The 24,524-nt window shown below is 41.0% G+C and overlaps 1 protein-coding gene across 4 annotated transcripts in view; it reads right to left on the bottom strand.

Moving 5' to 3' along the window:
* Window positions 1-6,210: 6,210 nt before the first annotated feature.
* Window positions 6,211-24,524, bottom strand: part of THSD1 (thrombospondin type 1 domain containing 1) — a 29,739-nt gene continuing 11,425 nt past the window's right edge. For 3 of the 4 annotated variants that reach the window (XM_039839440.1, XM_039839443.1, XM_039839441.1), the window contains 2 exons: window positions 16,423-16,581; window positions 6,211-10,325 (listed from right to left, as the gene is read on the bottom strand). In XM_039839440.1, the coding sequence (XP_039695374.1) occupies window positions 8,938-10,325; window positions 16,423-16,581 (1,547 nt within the window). In that variant the 3' untranslated portion in view covers window positions 6,211-8,937. The remainder of the gene's footprint in view (window positions 10,326-16,422; window positions 16,582-24,524) is intronic. The other variant, XM_039839442.1, reaches the window with a different exon arrangement.

The following is a 24,524-nucleotide window of genomic DNA, read 5'->3' as shown; positions in this document are numbered from 1 at the left end:
CAGGTATAGAGTTTCAGTTTTGCAAGATGAAAAGTTCTGGAAATTGATTGCACAGCTGAGCTGTACAGATAAAAATGGTTAAGATGGTAAATTTTATGTTATAGGTATTTTACCAAAATTTGAAAAAATCTGAATCAAAATAGCACTATGAGCTCATGATTTTTAAAAATGCATTTTTAGTGCTATCCTTTAAAATGGCCATAAGCAATGGCACCCTTGATCTCGGTTGCTAAATTCTATTTTCCACCAAAGAAAACCAGAATTCCTTAAAGAAATGGTTGATATCAGCTCCGGGAAAAGAAACAGGACATCTTAATGTGACAAAAAAGCAAGAAAGCACTAAAAGACCAATTGGGAGGTGCCAAAAGGACACAAGAGCTAGTCTGAAGAGGCTCCCACAGGACAGATCCAAACAATTTGGACAACAAAAGGAATAATCAATTATAAAATATTAAATGTTTAAAAACTCCATCAGTTAATGGAGAGAAAAAGTATCATTTTACTCTAAAAGTTTTAATTAAAAAGAAGAATTTAGTATTTATCTTGCCTTTTTGTAAGGAACTATTCATCCCTCGTGGATGAGGGGAAGCTCTACAGAAGAACACAGTTAAAATTTAGGGAAGAATAATAAAAACAGAAAATCGCCATTTGCTATCTTCAATAAATTGGTTGTTTCAGAGAGAGATTATAAATGGAATCTAAAACCATTATGTAAAATGTTGTGATGCAACAAGATATTCACATGGTGCTAATGTAACCCACAGATTACTTACTAATTGCAAAGGAAAACATTATCGACAACTGTGAATGGTCTGAGAAAACCCTACTCATAAACTGACAAGTTACCCTGCTATTTTCTTGGATGCCTTTAAAAGACACAGGACTCCTGAATTAGTGAGAATTTATTTCTCATAGTGTATTAGTATTTTTGTGCTGGTTACCCAAAACCCCACAGGGAAAATAAGGAAAGCTAGGTGATACCTACACATAGTGGGTTGTATAACAGTAAAAGCACTCTGAGCTTAGGGAAACCTAATCTTTTATGCTGGGCAGTAAGCATGCCTGCCCTTGGCTATAGAGAGAGTCATTATCTCTACCTTCCAAGGTTGTTTGCTATCCAAAGATAGTCCAGAGGGCAGAGGGGTGGGTGGCGGGGAGGACAATCAGTGCCTCACTCACAAGTTGTGCAGAAAAGTGAGACACCCATGCAGAACCGTCTCCCCCATACATACTCACAGTGGAGTGATCTAGCTATTGACACCTTAATCAAGTGTTCAAATCTAGCATCGCTAATAATAGGATACCTGTGCCTCCTGTGATGCGACACAAAGCATACAAACTTCCTATGAGTCTTCAGATAGAATCTAATCAAGTCCTTAGATATAATTTCAAGGTTACAAGAAATATAAGGAATAGAGGAACAAGTTACCACCACCAAGAAGCAATCAGACAAATTCGCATTTGAAAAGACAACTGGTCCAGTTTATTTAAAGAGTCAGCACCATTTGTTAAAGAAAGGTACGTGGAGGGACATTCTAGGGTAAAAGAAGACAATCAAATGCAATGCATGAATCTTGATTGGATTCTAAATCAGAAAAAGACATTTTGGGGACAACTGGGGAAATACAACATGGACTTGATATTAGATTATTTTAGGTAATTGTTTTCTTAGGTGTTTTAATAATATGGGTTTTGTAGAAGAATATCTTTATTCTTAGAAGATACGTTTTGGTGGGTCATGTATACCTGCAACATATTTTCACACTGTTCAGCAATATACACATTCTCTCTTTCACATTCTCTCTCTCTCTCTCTCTCTCTCTCTCTCTCATTAGATTGAACTACAAGAAATTGTTTCTATTTAACCACCTTTACAACTTCATATAGCTCAACCTAATAAATAGATAAATAAAACAAGTATAGCAAATGTGAACAGTTGTCAAAGTCTGGGGGTGGATATATAAATGTTATTGTACTATTCCTTGAACTTTTCTGATTATTTGAAAATTTGATTAATAAAATTTGAAAAAACAAACAAAATAAGAAAAAAGATAACAGTTTAACATAAAAACTCACTGAGGAAGTGAATCCTGCCTTTGCTGTTTAGTAGCTATATGAAAGCAATGCGGCCAAAAGAAGGTTCTTGGGAAGGGAAGGGGAACTGCAGGAGGCTTAATTCTGCGCAAATCCTCTGTGGGACATCCACCCACATTGTCTCAATGAGCATAACCCTACCTAAAAATAGTGTGCTTTAGCACAAACCTCCTGAACACTAGATTTTGGCTCCTCAGTTCTACCTACCAGATGCTAAGTGATCCAGGTGAGGGACTTAACTTCTCTGAGGACTTAGTATTGAGTAGATCTGAAGAATGAAGAGGAAAAAGCAGTTTAGGATGACTTCCAGATTTCTGGCTGGAGTGACAGCTCAGGAAGAGGCGTAAGCATCCCTGAGGGGTGTAGTGGGGGATGGCTGGTATTTCAGGCCAAAGCGCTTAGAGGAAAGAGAGACTTTTTCTTGGAAGTGGTACAGGAACTCAGGATTTCCTCCTGTACCTCAACCTGATGAAGAGTAACAGAGCAATCATGTCTTTTTATTTTTCAAATGTTCCATAATGATCATATATTGCTTTATTTTTAAAACAGTTCTGTGGTATAAAGCTCAGAAACAGCAAAAACTCATACAATGTTTTGCATATGAGGAAATATATTTTTAATTGAGCAATTATATGGTTATGAGCTAAAATTAAGTTTCTAAGTGCATACATTTGAACTGATAAAATAAATTTATATCAAGCAATTTATAATAAGATGCAGTTTGATGTGTTTGGGCAGTAGTTGAGGGAGAAACTGACAACAGCAATAACCACAGGATGGGGGCGCCTGCACCGGGAGCAGAGGTGGCATCCAGAAGAGAGGTGGGCAGTGAGAGACAATTCTCACCGCTGGAATGCCAGGAGAAACAGCAGACATGACGGGGCAGCTGGGGATAAGCCATCTAGGATCCCCAAGGAAGGAAAACAAAACAGGGTGGGGTATTTGGGGGTCCAGTAACAACATCAGGAACACATTCTACTAATAACAGCCACAGATGGCTCACTGATTAAATTTCCAGGCATTAGTCATAGATTATCCCTGACCCTCACTGTAACCCTGAAGTAGAATTGTTATGTTTGGTTTGGTTTGGTCAGAGTTAAAATAAATAAATAAATTTTTTAAAAAGGCAAATGGTATATAGAAGGATTTTCAACAAAAAGCAATGGTTCCTTGCTTTTTACATCTCAGCCTCTGTTCTACTTTGCAAGTGCAACCACTTTTACCTTCCTGGCTTTTAATTCTCTTGCTGATGCTCTCCAAGTGTATAAATTTGACTGAGTTGTTATATATAATATTTCTTATTGATTCTTGCAATGACAGATAAAGATTCAGCTTACTTAATATCAACCCCGCACACATTTCTAGTTTTGTTGTTCACTTTGCAACTTCTTTATTTCTCTCAAATACAGACAGCATCTCTTGGCTCATTTTATGAGGGGAGGATATTTGAGCTCCTATTTCTCCTAGATTACCCACCTCCACTTCTACCTCCAAACTTTTTGTAAAAGCTATAGTAATCCCTCCGTACCTGCGGGATATTGGTTCCAGGACCCACCTTGGATACCAAAGTTCATGGATGCTCATGTTCCTTATATAGAATGGTGCAGAACAATGCATATAGTCAGCTCTCCACATTCGCAGATTCCCAAACTTAGACTGAAAATACTGTTTTTGATCTGAGGTTGGTTGAACCCATGGATACAGAAGGCCAACTATACTGTTACCTTTCTATGACTGAAAACATTTACATTCCATTCTGTAACCATAATTAAGTCTATAGTTTGTCTTGAGGTTGGAGTCTAACAGTAACCAATAAACAGCATTAACACTATCATGTTTATGAAAGCTTTCCTGCACAACAAAACCAAGAAGCGTGTTTCTGTCTCTATAATCATGTCACAGCCCTCTGCGGCTCAATTGCTCAAAATTATAGTCGTTTGACTTTTTTTCTAGTATTTTCTTGTTAAAGGGGAAACCTTTGTCATCTTGCTCATTCTATCTACTGCTTTGAGTTCCGCCTCTGCTTTTTTTCTTTTTGAAGCCCATTGACGTCCTAATTTAACTTGATTCATATTTGTATTGGGACTTTCTTATAGAGTCTTTTATGAAACTTCTAATTGTTTTTCTTCTGTTCATGTTTTGTTTTGGGTTTTTTGGTTTTTTTGGTTTTTTTGTTTTTTTGGTTTTTTGCCTATAGTGTCTCTTTGAGTTCCTCCAACTCCATGTTCTATGACATTCCTTTCTTTCCTGGAGTCTTATTCTTGCTCAAGTATGAACTGGTACCCACACAGCTGACATTCTTGGTCACACTCGCCATTTCCTAACTCCTACGTCTTCCTTGTGTTACTTTGTTGTTCTACTGATGGAGGACATGCTCAAATAACTTCTCAAGAAATGTGTACAGCAAGTAAGCTGAGTCTTCGCATGTCTAACAACGTCTTTATTTTGCCCTCACAAGCAATTTAACTAGAGATTGATTTCCCAGGTTTAAAATCATTTCCCCCTGAATTTTGAAACTATTTACCACTGCTTCTAGTGTAGCTAATAACAATCTAATATCAGCATGATTCTTGTTTCTTACAGGAGTTGATGTGTCCCCACCCCAGGAAAAGCCCTCGGGGTTTTCTCTGTATAGCTTATTATTCTGATACTTCCAAGTGATGTGTGTGGCCTTTTCCATTGTCCCTAATCAAAACTCAGGAGGCCCTTAATTGAAAGCTCACATCTTTAGTTCGGGAAATTTTCATTGCATTGTTTCTTTGGTGTCTTTTCCCCCCTCAGTCTTCTCTGCTCTTTCTGGAATTCCTATTTCTCTCTCATAGTACTCCCTTTGGACTGATTGCTTGTGCATGTGTGTTTAATACTCTCATATTTTACATTTTTGCTCCAGGTTTTGGGAGATTTTCTCTAATTTAGCTTACAATCTCCTATTCAGTATTCCGTTTCTAAGGATTCCTTCCCACTTTCTTTTTATAGTGTCATATTCTTATTTAATAAATGCAGCATCATTTCATATCTTTTAAGTGAAGAATAATTAGTTTTGTAAGGTCTTTGATTCTTCTCGTATTTCCTGAATTATATGTTTCCTTTTGGGTCAGTTTTTTTATGTCTATCTTTCTTCATCATACTGTAGCTTTTCTCAAATGTTTGATTCTCGTCAGGCTATTCTTAAAAATGAGACAGGAGGAAGGATGACTGGGAACTCTAAGCACATGATTGGAACTTGCCGAATAGTCAGAGATCTGATCATGGTGCTAGAGCCAGAATGTCAGAATGCCAGAATGTAGATGGCTTTGTGCTGGAGTACAATGACAACTCCAACTGCCCAAGTGTTCTCAGAAAGATTCTTCAGTGTCTTTAGAAAAGTTCCCTCTAGTCATTTGCTAGTTGGTTGGTTGGTTTTGTTTTTGTCTATGGTTGAACACCCAGTTGCTGGGGCTTCTTGGTACCAGAGCTGAGGAGTGGTGATGGAGGATAATCATTTCATATACAGATCTTCACTGTCTTCTGTCTTCTCTTCACTCTAGCAACTTCTCTGAATCCCCAACCTCTGCATGGTTCTACCACATATGGAGGCTCTTTTGTGTTCTTTAAGACCCTCCAAGTATATCCTGGGCTGTAGCTTCTTCCGCTCAGTGTTTTTCCATGCACTTTGTCTTCTAGAAATTCACTGAAATCATTTATCCTTTTGTTTCCTAAACTGTTTTTGGTATTTACCTGTTCTGTTTCTTTACTATAATTTTGAGTCCTAGGAGGGAGAGGATATAGGTAATTGTGCTCTAGACCCCATCCTAAACCAGTAGCAAGGTAGAGATTGTTATCCCATTTTACATCTGGAAAACAGACTCGTGTGATTAAGTAACTTGCCTAAAATAACATGTCTAGAAAGGGAAGGGCCAGGATAAAACTTATATGCTTTTGACTATGCCAAGCTACCTCTTTTTGTCCAAACCATGACTTAGGTATGACCTGGAGAAATGAGGCCTTACATAGTAATATGAGTTTTAAATATGTTGTCATTATGTGTAAAAATGACTCAGAAACTGCCCCGACTAAAAACTGTGCCATATCTTTTTACAAGTTACACATCTAGAATAAAATGAGAAATCATCAAAGTCATAAAAGAGAAGTTTTATGTTTTGTGGGTTAGATAGGTAGGGCTGGTGTACAGTTGGGTAGTGGGACAAGGGCTTGGCACACTTAGTGTTCTCTCTTGAGATGGTGCAGACTCCAGAGCAGTGGGGTGAATGGAAGAGACTTGCTAGGAAGGCAGGTCACCCTATCTATTTAGAAGCCACTCTCTCATATACATTCAGTACTTATTAAGTGACTAGTGTGTACAGACACTTCAATAGATAGGCTCCAGAGATACTTTCCACTTCAGGCAGGGTAATATCCCCCAAAAGATGAGTATCTCTTCATTTTGGGAGACTTCTAGAAATTAAACTCACACAGTATCTCATAGGAACATATCATAACGGTTTAAGATTTAAAATGTTACAATTGTTCTAGTTCAACCATAAATATAGTTTGAGGGCTTTTGAATAGCTATTTATTCAGCAAACCTTTACTAAGCTCCTAGCTAATGGCAGCCACTGGGGCTAGGACCTAGGAACAAAACGGTACAGAATAGATTATTTCTAATGAAGTTTAGCATTTATCTACCAAAAACAATGCTGAACATCTATTTTTTCTCAGAGGCAGAGGCCAAATTAGCTTAACTATGAAATGTAGATTGAATTTTGATAAAAGCCACAGAAAACTGGACTAGAGAGATGGTGAACATGTTATATGCTGGTATTAGGTCACTGTGATATTCATGGGGAACAACATAATTTAACAGAAATCATTCTGTTCATAGCATATTTCTTGAATTTTCACCCTCCCTGTGGCTGTTTTGGTCTCAATTTGACACTGCAGGGAAATTCACTGTGAAGTCTGAAATGAGTGAGCATGTCCTCAAAGGATGGCACACAAGCCTGTGAACTTGGAAAGAGAACAAAGCTTTCTAGTATGATAAACAAAGAAAATGGAGATTAAAAAGTCTGGTTTCCTCTTCTTTGCATCGGCACATATCAGTTGTTATACAACACTGAATAATATACTCCTCCTGTTCCTGAAAGGTAGTTATTATTGAAGCATTTCCAAAAGGAAGTATGTTTCGATTTTCAATAATAACAGTACAGATGAAGTGCTAATGCAAGAACTATAAGAGAAACTTTTAAAAGTACAGTATTTACGTTTGTGATGTTTTTCTCCCTTCTAATTCCACTCTTTCCAATGGTCCCCGAAATCTCACCAGCAGGCCGACATCCTGATAAACTCTAAAAGGAGAAGGAAAACACAGTCTGAAAGGCAGGGAAGGTGTGGCAGCTAGAGAGGTCATGGGGAACGAGAAGGAAAGTGCAGCCACTCAAGCATAAGGCTTTAGGTCCAAGGGCTGAGAGGAAGTACACCAGATTGCAGAGTGCCTACAAAGGACCTGATGGCAGACTTCCAATGAAGGAGCCCAACCTTCAGTTTCTTTTCTGTAGCCCTCACTTCCAAACAAAGCAAGGTGCAAGACAAGTCCTGACGTCAAGCAGCAGGGAGCTTCCTTCCTTCGGGAAAAGCTAGTAAAATGGCCAGCTTTCTCCTGAAGTTGCTGCTGTTAGGGAAGATTGTCAAAGGCTGAGATGGCAGTATACAATAAGTATGGTAATTAGAGTAAAAATATGAGTCCGTGTCCATTCAACCCTGCAGGAGTAATTCCCTTCCCTGAGCCTCAAATTCTTCATTTGTAAAATGTGGTAAGCAGACTGAGTCAGAAAATAAATGATTCTAAATTTCTAAGACGTTTCTTTTTCCCTCTTTATCTCTTTCTTCCAAATAAAAAAAAAAAAAACTTAAGCTGTAAGATCATAATCCAGTCCTCCTGCTTTCCATAGACCCAAGATTAATTCAGGTACTTTCTGAGTAACACAATAAAGTCATCTTCAGAATGACATCCACTGAGGCCTTGGCTGCCATTCTGGTCCAGTCGGCATCCTGATGCCAGGCAGTGACCTGGCCAGCATCCACTGCCTACATTCCAGTTGATGCTCTCACAGGAGACAATACCTTCCTTTCCAAAATGTTTACTTTTTGCTCAGAACAACGATGTCTGGATAGGTCTTCATTTGACTCACTATCTGAACAATCAGCTTCTTGTGTTATTTCTCCAAAGCAGAATTAACTCACATAATTTTGTGTCATCACCAGAAGTCTTTGTTGCATTAAAAAAAAATAATAATAAGATATCACCCAACTCTGGCCTGAAAGTTCTTTTCGAATATCTCATGGTATCACCATGTCTAGGTAGCCTAGTACGTAATAGTCCTAACTGACTTAATTAGCCAAACATGAAACCTACTCAGTACTGCCCCTGTAGGCATCAAAATCTTAAGTATTTATAACTTCATAAGTTACAATTCAGTTAACAAGTTCACTTTGTTGCAGCCCTTGTTAAAGACTCCCAAATTTGTTTCAAGTTGGACACTACTAATGAAGAGTTCAAAGTATTTCATCCTCACGAGTCACATCTTGTCATTTCATATCCATTTGAGACCAAGCCCTATTGCACTCTTGTTTAAATTTTATCATAGTTATTAGTAATAAACCAATAGAGACAGTATAACTAAAAGTTCAGAAGAACATTTTCCTTATGAATTAAAATGCATGCACATGCACGTGAGTTACTTCCTCCCCACATTCTGTTCTACTGTACAAATGGTCACGCAAAACAGTCCCCAGAACAATGTGAGCAGCTGACACCCCGAGCTGAGCAAAGGACCCCAACTGCAGAAGTCCCAGACTGATCTGGGTCTAGATGACAAGCTTTTCCACACTAAGGGTACTTGTGGTTTCATCCTCTTCGTTTGACCCAAAATATCCCGGGAGGTCCAGCATCCTCTGCTCGGCCTCGGTGAGGCGGAAGGATGTATTGTCATAGAAGGCAAACTCGGGCTGGGCTGGGAAGCTCTGACACCTGTCTTTTCTACACTGAGAAGGGCTCAGAGGGCTGACCCTCTGGTAGCTATCTTTGGGGGCAGTGGGCGAAGGCTGCTTCCTTGAGATGCTCCTGTGACTGGGGGATGGGCCTCTCCGAGCTCTGGGAGGCTCCGTTCTCTCACCGCCCGCCAAGAATCCTACTTGGCGATCCCCCAGGTCTGGTTTCCTCGTGGGCTGCCCCAAGGTGTAGGATTTAAGGATAGGGCTTAGCGGACCGCTGGTTCCACCTGCCCCTTGGAAACGGTCCGGTTTCTCAGGAATCGCGCCGGCGCCCCGACTCGGAGGCCAACAGCGGTCCTCGGCCTGGTCCCAGGGCCGCGCCCTGGCGCTGTAGGCCGGGGCCTGGCGCGGGGTCAGCGTGGACATGCTCCTCTCCCTGAAAGGCCGGGCCTGCCTGGCTTCGTGGAAGCTGGCCGTCCTCCTGAAGTGGGAGCCCCTGGGGTGACTCCTGTCCGACGGCCCCCCTCGGCCGCCCGCGTGCCGCATCTGCGACCTGCGGATCAGGGTCTGGCTGGGGCTGACGGCGCAACTGGCCTGCGGGGCGGCCGCGTCCGGCCGGGCCAGGGGCTTCTCCCCCGCACCGAGCACGGGCTGGTCCGGAAAAGGGGATCGGATGCGGAACTTGCTGGCGGCAGCTTCTTCGGGGCTTTGCGCGTCTAAGGGCGGGGCGGCCGCGGCGTCGATGGCGGTGTCCGTCAGCGGACTCTGGGACACGTGGTACACCTTGGTGGTCTCCGTCAGGCCCCGCTTCTTCATCTCCTTCAGCTGCTGCTGGGCGAGGCGGTAGCTAAACAGGGGCGGGATTATCTTCTGCGCGTTGGACTGGAAGCTCTCACTGCCAGAGGCCTCGTCGTCCGGAGCCACCGGCACACTCGGCGCACTCCGCCTGCAGGTCAGCGGGATGCCCGTGTCCCCAAGGCCCCCCGCCGGCCCGTCCCCAGCGTCCGAGAAGCTCCCGCGCTGCTCGCTCAGCTCGCAGATGTTCTCCTCGTCGGAGTTCTTCCGGAAGCTGGGGGAGTGGATGGAGTTGTGTCGGGCGGGGGTGCTGCACTTCGTGGGGCGGCCGAACTTCCGCCACAGCGTGATGAGGACCGTGGCAACGATGATGAACAAGCACAGGGATATCCCGGTGACCGTCACAATGTTGTTGGACTTCACTGGACCCAGAGGAGGAAGAAGAGATGGACTGGATGGATGGAAAGCTACAAAAAAAAAAAAAAAGGAAGAACAAATATATTGTTTTCTTTGCATGGGTTTAAGGTCTCTGGGTGGCTTGTTCTAGTTATCTGACAACTAAAGAAAGTAAAATAAACAAGAACTAGGATATGGAGTCATACATATGTATATATATATGACTATATATATGACTGCAAATCCTAGTTCTTGTATAATATATATATATATATGTGTGTGTGTGTGTGTGTGTGTGTGTGTGTGTGTGTAAAACCTGCTGGCAGTTTAAGCCAAACTGAAAAACAGGGAAAGTGAGGTGACCAGATAAGCCACAATCAAGGTGACTTGGGCTCGCTAGCATTTGCTGACACTTGCCTCAAATTTTCTACATAGAAGCCCCATGAAGAAAGTTTGAAGGTAAAATCAACATTTTCACTTAAGGTACACGTGGGATATCTGTAGTTAAATGTACCTTTGTGAGATGCACATTGGAAAATTCTTACAAGTATAAAACTTGAAATGCAAAATAATTTAGGTAGGTTATACCTAAATTAGATCATGCCAAGAGAAATTAATACATGAAAATAAGGCTTTTGACAATGTAACTCACTTTTCCCTTCTAATATCCAGGATCTGACTTTCCAAAATGTCGAAGCCTCTGCTTTCTCACTCTTCTACTTTCATCTGTACATTCCCCTTCCTACCCTCCATGTGACATTGATTTTTCTTCTTCCCTGCTCTCTCAAACTGGTTTGCCCTACAGTCATTAAAAAGTTTCACCAAGACGCAGAAGCCACCTGGGGCCGTAGCCTGTGCTGCCACTGAAATACCTGGGAACCTAAGATCAACATGCCACCAGGCCTCACCTCTCTTTTTCCTTCGGTCACTGTCCACCATTCAGTCCTTCCAGTCACCTCTTTTTTCCTATAGTCTGATCTCTTTTTTCCCATAGTCTTATTGCCAGTGGCCCCGAACCTGTCCCTCCGTGCTCCCCTTTCTCTTTCCTACTGTACCCTATGGGACACCTGACAACCAAACTCAACATCCAGAACCTTTCCACAGAATCTTTCCCTTTACCTCCTCATCTTACCTGAGGGTGAGATGTCCTGCAGGGCACAGCTTCTCCCCACCCTCTTGGGGGAAGCTTGACACATACTTTATAAGCAAACAAGGCCAGCAGCAGGTGTGTCCTTAGCCTTCTCATTTCTAATTGTCACTTTCAACCAACTCTTTCCATATCAAACTTCTACTCTCTTGATGCCCAAGCCATCATTTCTCAGCCTTTTGGTTAAGATCAGGTGTGATGCTCAAGCAATCACATGACACCTCTACTCCTCCCTCAACACTGTCATCTCCTAACCTCGTGGCAGCCATCAGTCGCTAGCACCTGGGTCCCTGTCTTCTTCACCATCCCACAGTTAGGAACATCTGGGTGACTTTGGTGTCCATACAACATATCATACCTTCCCATTGTCTGTGGCTGCTCCTAAGATTCCTTCTGAAATCTTAGACTTCAGAGCCCACTTTCTGGCTGTCATCTTTCTCTTGCTCACTCATTATTACTGCACTTGTTATCCAACCTCACTGCAACTTCTGATTCACCAACCCCTCTACTTTCTCCCAATCTGTCAGCTACCTCCTGGCTTCGCTTCTCTCCTTTCACCAATGATCCATCACTGAAACCATTCTCCTGCCAATAACCTCAACTCTCTGACCTCTAATACTGAGCTATACCCCTTTCCCTGTTCTGCCGCAGAATTCCATCCCTAGATAAACCCAGACATAAATTCTCAGCTGCTGCAGCCAGGTCCTGGTTAAGAAAATAGCTCACCTATGCAGGCGAGTACCTCTGCATGATGATAGCACCCATCCTCAGCTGCCCACAAATCCTTCCATGGCTTCCTAGGCAACTCTCTCTTCCATTCCCTACAATACTGCTTCAAAGTTCCATCACCTTCTTCAAGCCTCCTATCTAATCCTCTTCCTTGGCAGTCTTCTTGGTCATGAAAAATAGAAGCTATCAGGCAAGTGCACCCAAGCTTCTTCTGCCATCCTCTCCTCTCCCATAAGCTTAGCAGTCAGTAGCTGCACCTCTATTTACTTCTTTCTCTATGGACTTAGTGGAGAAGTGTCTTCCTATAAATATGAGTCCACCAAGTGCTCTCTAGGCCACCCTTCTCCAGGAGGATGGTCCCTCTATACCAGTTACCTCCAGCTTCTCCTCTATCCACCTCCACAGAAACATGCTCAAGCTTTTCACACTTTAAAAAGACATCTCTAGAACCCCCTCACTACTGCCACAGCCCTATCTTGCTCCATGTCTTCCCAGCCAAGCTTACAGAAAGAGGAGTCCACCTTTGCTGACTTACTGCTTCTACATCGTCACCTCTGGCTCCTATAATCTGCTACCAGGATTCCAACAAAACAGCTTCAAAGTCATTGATGACCTAGCAGCCAAATTCAAAGAATTCTGTCCTGATATTCCTTGACTCTGTTGAACACGTCCTGTGACTTTTTCTCTTCTTGGTTTCATTCATAACACTCATTTATCTAATTTGAGGAGAAGAACAGAAACTTTGGAGCCAGGGAGGTCTAGATCCCATCCTGACTCCACTAGCTTTGCTCTCTCCATCGATGTGCCACCAACACCATCACCTCCACATGCCCCACTCCATCTTCCTCTCAGAACCTGAGCCTCCTCTGATACGTCTGATCTCAAAGGAATGGCACAACTGTCTACTCAGTGGCCAATGCTAGAATCCTGGATTTCATTCTGATGGTTCCCTCTCTATCCCTTGCCACATCCAGAGTCTGTGAATCCTTCTCTGCTCTGCATCCCCACTGCTGGTGCTTCAGTTTTCACCCAGGTTACTGAAAAACTTTTAATAGGCCTTGCTGCTGCCACTCCTACCCATCCTGATTTGGACGCCACACTACAGCTGAGAGATCTCTCTAAAACCTAGGTCCAAACCTTCACGGCCCCTCAGGCTCTGGCCCCGGTCAACCTGTTTGGCCTCATTTTTACCACTCTCTCCTGGCACACTAACCTTTAGCCACATTAATTATTTGCAGTTCTCTGGGCCTCAGTGTGCCATGTTCTTCCATGCTTTCACCTCTTTGCTAAAATTCTCTTTCTCACAGAGTTCACCTGGGTAACTCTTAACTTGGCTCTCAAACTTCAGCTCAAAGATCACCTCCTTCAAGAACAGAGGTAATCCCAGCATGGATTATCAGCCCTGAAAGCTTCCATAGCAAGTTTTACCTTTATCAGTGCAGGCTCTATGCTGTACTGTATATTACACCTATTTATGTGTCTGTTGAGCAACTGTATCATAAGCCCGTTTCAGACAGGGATATGTCTAATCTATATATTCCCAACCCCAGTAACTTGCACATAGTTAGTACTCAATAAATGGTAGATTAATAAATGGATTGATTCATTATTAAAAAGGTAATAGCAAAATGATCAATATACCACCAGACAGAACATGGGTGCGATGGCAATTGAATCCTCCTCCTTTCATTGAACGAAGTGGACCAAATTACTACACCTGGACCTTGGCACTGAAACATCCTTTCAAAGCAAACAAACAAACAAACACAAAACAAACAAAAAACCTCTAAACTCCCAACCAACTGAAAATAGCTGAATGATGAAAGACTTTTTCTCTGACTTATCATTTCTTTCATCTGCAGTGGCTGCCGACGCCAGGGGGTAGCACCACAGCTGCTCCACACTGCGGGCCTCTTCACTAACTTGTTACCTGTGACTCTGGCTGGCTCCCTTCAAAACCACTGCTGGAGAAAGGCCCCAAAGCTGCTGGCCTCATCCACCTCTGCCTTGTCTAGTCTTTCCTCTTTCACCAGAAATTAAGATTTCCTGATGCTAAGTAGCCTTCAAATAGGTCTTTACATTTCTAAGGAGTGGAAAACAGGTAGAACAGGAAAAAGAGAACACTTGTAAGAAATTATCATATTTACCCACATAAGCATTTATCTGAGGACCACTTACAGCAGAAGCAGGGGTGCCTTATAGCACTTACCTTTTTTGCTAATATGTAATGTACACATTTCTAGTTCCCATCCAGTATTAAAGAGTTAAGATGCCAGAACACGAAATAGCACCACGTATCCTCAAAAATGCTTACTAATTTCAGGTTATTGATAATCCTAGAAAGTTAGATTAGCCTGTATATAAAAGCAAAGTATTTGATAGGTTGCTTAGTATGCGGTCAGATCTAGTCCCCTGCTTTCTAGCTTCATAATCTTGGGTAGGTCACTTACCCTCTCTGTGCCACAGAGTCCTCATCTGTATGTGGAGATAATGATGTACCTACTTCATATGTGCAAGGCCCTTAGAAAAATGCCTGGTAGGCAGCAAGTTCTCAAGATATGAGCCCAGCATAACAATCTGTAATTGTAGAGTTATTATGAGCTTTAAGTGAGATGATTTATTTAAAGTGCTGGCAAATAACAGATGGTCAATAAATGGTTGATATTTTTTTCTCTTCAAAAGTGCAGTAAAAGCCAGTGGAAATTGATTTTAAATTCATTTGAGAATTATAGAGTTCTAGACAAAATATCTTGACACAATATGCCATCTCAGAATTCAGAAGAACAGGTGGATTTGAAGGAAGTTATACACAAGGAGAGAACTGTGAAAAGTGAAGGGACTTATAAAGAAAAGAGTAGACATAGAAGAGAGCCTTAAAAAACAGTAGGAGATATAACTGGAGAAAGAACAGATTCAGTGTATGATCCAGAGCTTATGAAAAAAGAGGCAGGCCTAGGGCTAGCAGAAGAGCCTAGGTCTGAAGCTCTAACAGGTAAAAAGGAGAGAATGTCCTTAGGATACTGGAATAAAGCGAAAAGGCCTGTAGCATTGGCTGGAAAGGCAAGATAGAAAGAATGATTTTTTTAAGGTCACGAGACACAGACACTGACCAAGGTGTTTCCAGGTGCCTGTTGTTTTGGCTAAAAGGTCCTTTGAGATCCAAACACAGGAAAACAGCTAACTCCTTTACATCAGAATGAGACAAGGAAGTAGGAATGTTTTGGGTTTTTTTTTAACCTGGAATTGCAAAGTGGAAAAAGTCAGAACTTGACAGAAGGACTTAATCTAAGAGTCAAGATCAGAGCAAAAGCCAGCCAACTAAATGGAGGACCAGTTTGTATCAGAAGGTGGGATGGTGTGTGAGAAGAACAGGACTGATAACTGTAACCTGTAGCAAATGAATGGGATTTGGCTCCATATGCTCCATAAGCTAAAGCAAACCCAGCTCAGCCATGTGTGCATCACATCAATGGACAATTCACATGAAATTCTCATTGAGCACCTATTGTGTGTGCCTTCAAGATGCTTAGAGCAGCAGTCTCCAACCTTTTTGGCACCAGGGACCAGTGCTCCTATGAGAATCTAATGCCCACTGATCTGAGGTAAGGTGGTGATGTTAGCACTGGGGAGCTAGTGCTCACCTCCTGCTGTGTGGCCAGGTTCCTAACAGGCAACAAACAGGTACCAGTCCGAGGCCCAGGGTTTGGTGACCCCTGGCTTAAAGGATGAAGGTAAGGCTAGTCTCTAGAATCTAGAGTCTAGGTGATAGAAGAACTCTCCCTACATTCCTCTGGGTAGGCAGGTAAAGAATAAATACAGGGCCATCCAGAGGATAGAACAGGGTACCTTGCTTCATTTTGACAAATAATGATCTATGAGGTCTCCTGGAGCTTCAATGGGATGATAGGGAGAAAAAAATTAATGTTTTTCCATAATTTTGGTGGGGAGAAGTAAAGGGCTGAGAAATAAAAAGTAAAAACAAAAACAAAAAATACTGAGAATAACTTTCCCATTTTTGTAACTTTAAAAATGGTTTCATATGTCTGAATCCATAATTTAGATAGATTTCCTTGTCATTTCCCTACCTTCTGCAGTGTTAAACTCCCTGTCATCTCACAGGCAAGCTGCCCCCAGTCAATGACACACTCATGAGTACAGGGTTAGCACTGCCAGCAGCAATAACAAAGTTTTAATGAATCCACTCCTGAACTCATCAGACTGTTGGTTTTCTGTCAGGCCTGGGTTCAGTAGTCTCTCTTGGGAGAAGATCCCAAAGGAAGAAGGATACCTACCAGCACACTCCTCCAGGGAACATGGGGAGGTCTCCGAGGACATTCCAGGGCAGCCAGGTCTGGAGGGGAAGGAAGTCAGGCACATGCGGCGACGTTCTCTGACACCGTCCCCACACGTAGCACTACACTGGCTCCACGGTTGCCACAGTCCCCAAGTTTCTGCAAGGACATTAGCCATGCTTTTAAAGCTAGTTCATTTGAGAATCAGAATTGCCCCCAAATGAAGCAGCAAAACTCAAACCTTGGGCCTCGAAAAGTCAGTAAATAAAAACATTCCCAAAGATGTAGAAAACTGGGAAGAGTGTTGCTCCTATCCTTAAAACAAAGCTGTATAAGCTACAAAATGTTAACCTTTCTAGAAACCAGCAGAAAACTAAGGTCACATGGCAGCCAAATGGCCTGAAATGGAAGGAAAGACAGGCTCATCTAGACAGGATGCAAATGTTGCTTCCTGAGACAGGTGCCAGGCTTCATACAGCTGGTGAGAAGAAATCATCTAAAAATGTAATGAACTGCTAGAAGCCTAGCGTGGGCCAGCATGAGAACACAGAAGCCCTGGGAGCCACATGCCCAAGGGGCTCTTCTCGCAGCCTCTTCTCCGCAGATCTCAGCAGATGCTAGCAGGGACTGTGAGGAGGCGCAAGGCCAGAGAAAGCCTCTCTTTTGGTGGAGGCCTAGGGAGGGAAGGAGCAGTGCTGTGGGAGAGACTCAAACCTCACCCAGACCCCACTCTCCATCTGGTCAATCAAAAAAAGCCTCAAGCACTGGGGACAAGGCAGAAAGCCCTGTCACTAAAGAGCACCCGGTGAAACTCAATGCTGCTAGGGAATGAAAAAAGAAGAAAGTCCTTCACCCTTGGAAAGAAGTAGCGAATATCCTGGGCCCAGATTCTTAGAGAGCTCCTACCTCTGGGGAGGGGCAGGATCATCAGTAGGACCCATCCCTGGGACTCCGGAGCACAGCACTTGCCTAAGACTAAGGCTGAGCTAGCACAAAAGTATGCTCTCCCACTCCCATTGCCCAACCCCAACACTGCACCATGTTAGCAACTACTGAGTATAAATAACAACGGCCTACTGCAGGGGCGTGGGCAAGTGACAGGTGAAAACCTCTCTGATGTGCATGCTCAAGCTTAAAGCTGAGGATGCAACAGAAGCATGGAGAAAAACTCTCTGGCAACCCAAATCCTACCCTAAACACAAAGTAACATTAGAAAATTCTGACCTCTGTTATGCACTGAAGGCAGCCACAGCAACAACAAAAACCCAAGCACAGCTCAATTCCTTACTACACTGACCCAATCCCCACACTGAAGGCCTGCAAAGACAGGGTATGCCCATTTCCAGGCTAATACTATTTACCAGTGTCTATGGTTCTAAATAAGATGTCCAATTTTCAACCAAAAATTATGAAACACAGGAGAAATAAGAAAAAAACAATAAACTATCAAGAGAAAGTAATCAAGAGAACCAGACTCAGATGTGACACAGATATTGGAACTGTCAGAGAGAGAAGTTAAAATAACTATGATTAATATGTTAAAGACTTTAGTGGAAAAGGTGAACAAGATACATGAACAGATGAAAATTTCATCAGAGAGTTGTAAACTAAAAAGTCAGATAGAATGCTAAAATTAAAAGCATGGGAGCAGAGATGAAGAATGCCTTCTAGAGGCTCATCAGCAGACTCAATAGCTGAGGAAAGAGTGAATCTGAATATAGATCAATAGAAATCACTCAAATTGAAAAACAAATGGAAAAAAATGTGAATAAAACAACAGAATAACCAAGGGCTGTGGGACAACATCAAATAGTCTCTTATACACCTAATTAGAATCCCAGAAGAGAAAAAGAAAATAATGTCCAAAAATTCTTCAAAATTAATTAAAGACAGCAAACTAAGTCCAAGATGCTCAGAAAATACCAAGCAAGATAAATTTTAAAAAGCAAATAAGGAGGAAAAAAATGGTAGACGACAGAGGCTCTGTTCATCCCTTTGGCGACCAAATCAAAGCTGTGACAGAAACAAGGAGCAGCAGCAAGGAAAAATCGCCTAGGTTCTAGATGAACAAGCCACACAACTGAGGAGAAATCCAAGAAATGACACTGCAACTGCAGAAGGTAGGACGGGGTGAGGACAAGGGGCTGCCCAATCTCGAGGGGCTGAGTAAGACGGAGGCTGTGGCGGAGGCAGACGCCTCTTAAAGGGCCCACATCTGCGAGCGGATTTTTGTGGTGACAGACCTGCTTGCTCCGAGCACCAATGCCAATTCAGCTGCGCTCAGGGGGCACCAGGGACTTACAGGGAGACATTGTTGGAGTGAGGGCTGAGGCAAGACTTGCTTTGTACAGAAATGCCGGTAGTATCCACTGTTCCCTGTTGAGCCCTCCCCACTACCAGTGTGCCGGACACAGCACCACCATAGCTGTGACGTCATCAAACTGGATAACAGAGGTCGCTCCACCCAGAGGATTCCCTGAAACCCTGCCTCTCCAACTCACAGCCCTACCCAAGCCACATCCAGGTACATCCTCAGCAAGTTAGGTGCTCCTTGCTGAGCACTGCCTAGATGCACACTGGAGGCAGCTGGCCTCCGTTTCTGGTGGGGCCTTTTGAGGCAACTATAAGCACAGCATCTGTGGATTGCTTGCTGAATCTTAACAGGTGGCCTTGGAGGGGCACAGGCTTGGGCTAAATTTGACCTGCAGCTGAACCCTCTCAGGACTGTGCCACTGGACACCTACTTCACAAATCCACACTAATAAAACTGGGAGACTTAGGAGCTTTGCTTAGTACATAGAAACAGACATGGAAAGACAGCCAAAATGGGAAGACAAAAAAGCAGAAATCATATGAGAGAACAGAACAGAGATCCACATATAATGGAGTCAAGTAATCTAACAGATGCAGAGTTCAAAACACTGGTTATTCAGATGCTCAATGAACTTTCAGATAAATTCAGTGAGAATTTCAACAAAAAGATAAAAAACATAAAAATGGAAATGGAAATTGTAAAACGGAACCAGTCAGAAATGAAGAACACATTATCTGAGATGAGAAGTATATTAAATGGAATAAACAAAGGAATAAACAAAGTGAATAAGAAAAGGATCAAATGTTCTATCAAGAGAACAGGAAAGCCAAGGACATGCAATCAGAATGGCAAGAGATAAGATGCCAAGACTATAAAAATAATTTAAGGAGCATATGAGACACTTTTAAGGTTACAAATATCCATCTGATCGGTGTAACTGAAGGAAAACAAGACGTCGAACAGCTGCTTAAAGAAATAATGATAGAAAATTTCCCTAATCTGCTGAAGGAAATGGACATAAAACCCCAGGAAGCTCGGAGAATTCCAAAAATCAGGGATCCAAAGAGGCCCACATCATGATTAAAATGCCAAAGGTTAAATACAAAGAAAGAATCTTAAAAACAGCAAGAGAAAAACAGTTACCTACAAGGGAACACCCATAAGACTGGCAGCTGATTTCTTAAAAGAAATATGCAGGACAGAAGGGCTTGGCAAAAAATATTTGACAGGATGAAGACCTAGGATCTACAACCAAGAATACTTTATTCAGTAAAGTTATCATTTAGAGTTGAAGGACAGTAAAAGAGCTTCCCAGACAAAAAGAAGCTTAAGGAATTTATCACCAACAAGCCAATATTACAGGAAATGTTGGAGGGACTTCTTTAGAAGAAAAAGCATGTATCAAAAACAGGAATAAAGAATGATAACAACTACATCCCTATCAATAAGTACCTTAAATGGAAAAAAATTAAGTGCTCTGACCTAAAGATGGAATGGCTGAAAGGATAAGAAAACAAGACCCCTACATATGAAAAGGAAGAGGATAGAAAAATATATTGCTTTAATGGACCTAGAAGGTATTTAAGTCAGACAGAGAAAGATAAACACTGTATGATTTCACTTATATGTAGAATCTAAGGAGTAAAAAGAACAAACTAATCAAAAACAGACTCACAAATATAGTAGACAATTTGGTGATGGACAGAGGGGAGGGGGGGGGGGCTGGGAGAATGGGGGTGAAGGATTAAAGAAGTACAAATTAGTAGCTGACGGATGGTCACAGGGATGGGGAGCACGGTATAGGGTATGCACTTAGCATTAATACATTGGCTAGGTGGAGGGTCAGGGGAGGGAGGGGGCAATTGGGGGGATCATTTTATTAACTATGTAGATGTCTAACCAATGTACTATATAATTGAAACTAAAATAAATTGATTAAAATTTTAAAAAGCAAGTAAAAAATGTAGACAAACTATATTCAAACTGCTAAAAAAATAACAAATGGAAAACTCTGTGGCAGGATGGAGTAGGGAAGGTGGAAATACATCACACACAGAAGAATGAAGATGAGAGTTACAAATGACTTCTCATATGCGAGCCAGAGATAATGGAATGATATCTCTAAAGTACTGAAAGAAAAATTGACCAACCCAGAATTCCATGACCAATGAAGATTTCTTTCAAAAATAAAGGAGAAATAAAGACTTTTTCAAACAAAACTAATAAAATTAATTACCAGCAGACCTTCACTACAAAAAAAAATGTTAAAAGAAATTCCTTCAGGCAGAAGGAATATCATAACACAAAAATTCACATCTATATAAAGAAATGAAGTGTGCTGGAAATGACATTTATAAAGGTAAAGATAAAATTTATTTTTTTCTTATTTTATTTATTTATTTTTACTTTTTATTATTATTTATGCCCACAGCACCTGGTTTTCCTAGGTGGTCTCCCATCCAAGTACTAACCAGACCCAACCCTACTCAGCTTCAGACATCGGGTCTGTTCAGGGTGCCATGGCCATAGATCATGGATCGTGGCTCCACTGGGGCTCAAACCCAGGACTTTCTGCATGTAAAGCAGACGTGCTAACTGCTACACTATGGAACCACGTCCATTTTTTTCTTATTTTAAATGATCTAAATATAATTGATGGTCTGAAGCAAAAGAGTAATACTGTAATATGTATTTATAACATATAAAGTAAAGTGTATGACAATAATCACACAAAAATTGGGAGTGTTTTGTTATAAGGTCCTTACACTACACATGAAGCAAAATATTATTTGAAGGTAGATTAAGAGTAATGTGATATATATTGTCAACTCTAGGACAACCACTAAAAACATTTTTAAGGCATAATAAAACAATAGAGTAGTTTAAGTAAGTCATAAAATATTCAATTAATCTAAAAGAAGAATAAAAGAAAAAAACAATGAAACAAATATAAAACTAGCAAGAGTGTAGATCTTAATCCAACCACGCAATTATCACACTAAATATAAATAATCAAAATGCACTAGTTAAAAGACAGAGATTGAGAATGGATAAAAAAAGCATGACCCAATTACATGCTGTTTAAAAGAAACTCACTTTAAATATAAATACATAAATAGGTTAAAAGTAAAAGTATGGAAGAAGTTATACCTTCGGAACATTAATCAAAAGAAAATTGGAGTGGCTATACTAATATCAAACAAAGTAGACTACAGAACAAGGAATAATACCAGTGATAAAGAGGGACATTACATAATGATAAAAGAATCAACTCAGCAAGGATCCTTAACAAATCTAAATGGGGATATACCTAACACTGGAGCTTCAAAATACATACAAACACTCCCAGAAGTTATTATTGACTGATAAATGCAAACTTCTCTTCCAAGCATATATGCAATCACTTCCAGACAGAATAATTGAATAGTCTCCTATAAAGAATTATCCTAAGTCCCTTCTCTATCGGCACCCATCCAACCCTACAACTCAACACGAGGCCTAGCCAACTAGCCATGCCAACACTACGCACCAAAACACCCTCTGCATAAAGGTCTCTCTTCATCCTTTATAAGCAAAAACTCACAATGCAGTTAAAGGTACATAAAGCACTACAAAAACAAGGAGACCATGTAAGGCAGATACATTCCCCGGTGAGCCAAAGTGGTGCAATCTTTGGAGTGAGTCATGGAACACGAGTTCTTTACAGCAATTAAAAGTCCCTGGAATTTACGCAAGAGTGAAAGCATTACAAATCAGTATTCTGGACCAACATTAACTGAGGTGTGGTAATTATGTTCCATTAAGAGGTTCAACTGAACACAATATTGGTTCTGTGCCTCTCAGATCACACTGCAGCTCCTCAAATGGCAGAACAATGAGCCAGCTTTGTTCTCAAGCTTCAGAGATGTCAAGACACTAAGCTTCCAGCACTTGCAAAGCTTTGGGAATCTGATATTAAAGTTTCCCTGAGTTAAAGTATTGTGATTTATTTTTGAAAAATCTACAGGGAATTCCACCATTGTGAAATCTAAATTGAAAATTAAGTCAATGTACAGTTTATCCTTCTCTTGTGCTCATATTTTAAGACCACAAAAGGCAGACATAAGAATCCTTTCGCTATTCTTTAACTCTTCTTTACTTTCCATAAATATAATTTATTTAAATACATAGTCATTTGTCAAACTAAAAACAAAAATTCTATTAGTTGGGGCCAGAAAAAAATCAAAGTTTTGATAAAAGCATGAATCTTAATTTCAAAAAATCTCATTTTGAAATCTTTTATCTTTTTCTCTAGAAAGTAAAAGTTTTGATAAAAGCATGAATCTTAATTTCAAAAAAATCTCATTTTGAAATCTTTTATCTTTTTCTCTAGAAAGTAAAATCATGGCTTGTAGGTTAATCAACAATAAAAAAATAAACATTTAAGCTAAGTTTTATGTCTTTTTATTTCTAAACCAAATTAATCAAACAGGAAACAGAAAATCACTCAAAGCAATGAACAAATTTAATCAGGCAAATTTTTAAAAATGCCTTAAGTAAATCTACCTGTTCCTTGAAGATTTCTGCTAATAACTTTGGGGAAACTACTTGGCAAAATGGGAGCTCATTATATAACTGGAGTTCATGTATTAGAAATGGAAAGCAAGATGACCAATATTCCAAATAGTCTTATGAATGAAAGGCTGTTTGTTTTCTTCTGTTTAGATGTCTATACATGCTCTCATACTACACGACAAACCTGTTAGGCCAGGAAAAATATCTTTCTGGATACTTTAGAGGTTATTAATGCTAAATGAGCAAAATTTGTCTGGAATAGGGAAAGGGAGATTTGTTTCCACTCCCTAAGACTATCTGAAGGAGTACAGCCTATGAAAGGTTCACCTCTGCAAGACATTTTGCTCAAGAGACTTAGGTAACTAAACAAAACATGGTTATAATAAAATTCTATAGATATGAATGAGGAGCTAGAAGCAATAGTGGGAGCAAAGGCACCTGGATAAGCACTTCAGACTTTCTATCCAGAGAACAAGGCTCATTTGAATTGGACTAGCTGCTCATGCCTGGGCCAGTGGACTCCAAAGGGAGTTACATGTCTATTAAGAGAGGTGGGCAGCACAAAATGAACCAGTGTGATGAAGAGGAAACTATCAGAACTTTTTTTCAGTCTAAGAGCTTTATATCATTAAATATGTTGATTAACGGGTGGTTGTATGGGAGGCAGTATAGTATAGTGGTAAAAGCAAAGTCTCACGACAGCCTAACCACCAGTGGTGGTGAAGCCGCTTAGCCACCAATGACCTTAGGCAAGTTATTTAACTTTTCTGTGCCTCTATGTCTTCACCTATAAAAATTGACAATAAATTAAATGGGTTACTCTTCATAAAGCACTCAGAGCAGTGCCTGAGCAAAGTAACCACTATGTAAATGTGTGCTTTATTCCATCTGATGGTCACATACAGCATGTCAGATGCCCTAAAAGAATCCCGAAGGAAGAGCAGAAGTTCCACTAGGTGGAAAGGTTTACTGGTTTGTCCACTTTCAGAGAACTGTGGAGTAGGAAAGCACCCAAGAGTGTGCTTATGAACTTTTTAAATTACATTTTCTAGTTTTAGGTAAAATAACTTCATAAGGTGGACAAGTGGCTTAAAAAGATTCCAGAAAACAAAGACAATGCTATTACTGCAAGCACCAGCAAATAAAAACAAAATGACATAGGTGACAGTATACCTATTATTGGTAAAAAGCTCTTGTTCAGTCACTATGAAGGAAAACAAGACCAACTAATCAG

The sequence above is a fragment of the Pteropus medius genome, unplaced genomic scaffold, assembly GCF_902729225.1.
Source record: "Pteropus medius unplaced genomic scaffold, Ma_sr-lr_union100, whole genome shotgun sequence".
NCBI classification, from domain to species: domain Eukaryota; kingdom Metazoa; phylum Chordata; class Mammalia; order Chiroptera; family Pteropodidae; genus Pteropus; species Pteropus medius.
The sequence above is the reverse complement of the archived record's forward strand: the minus strand, read 5'-3'. Positions and strand labels throughout refer to the sequence as shown.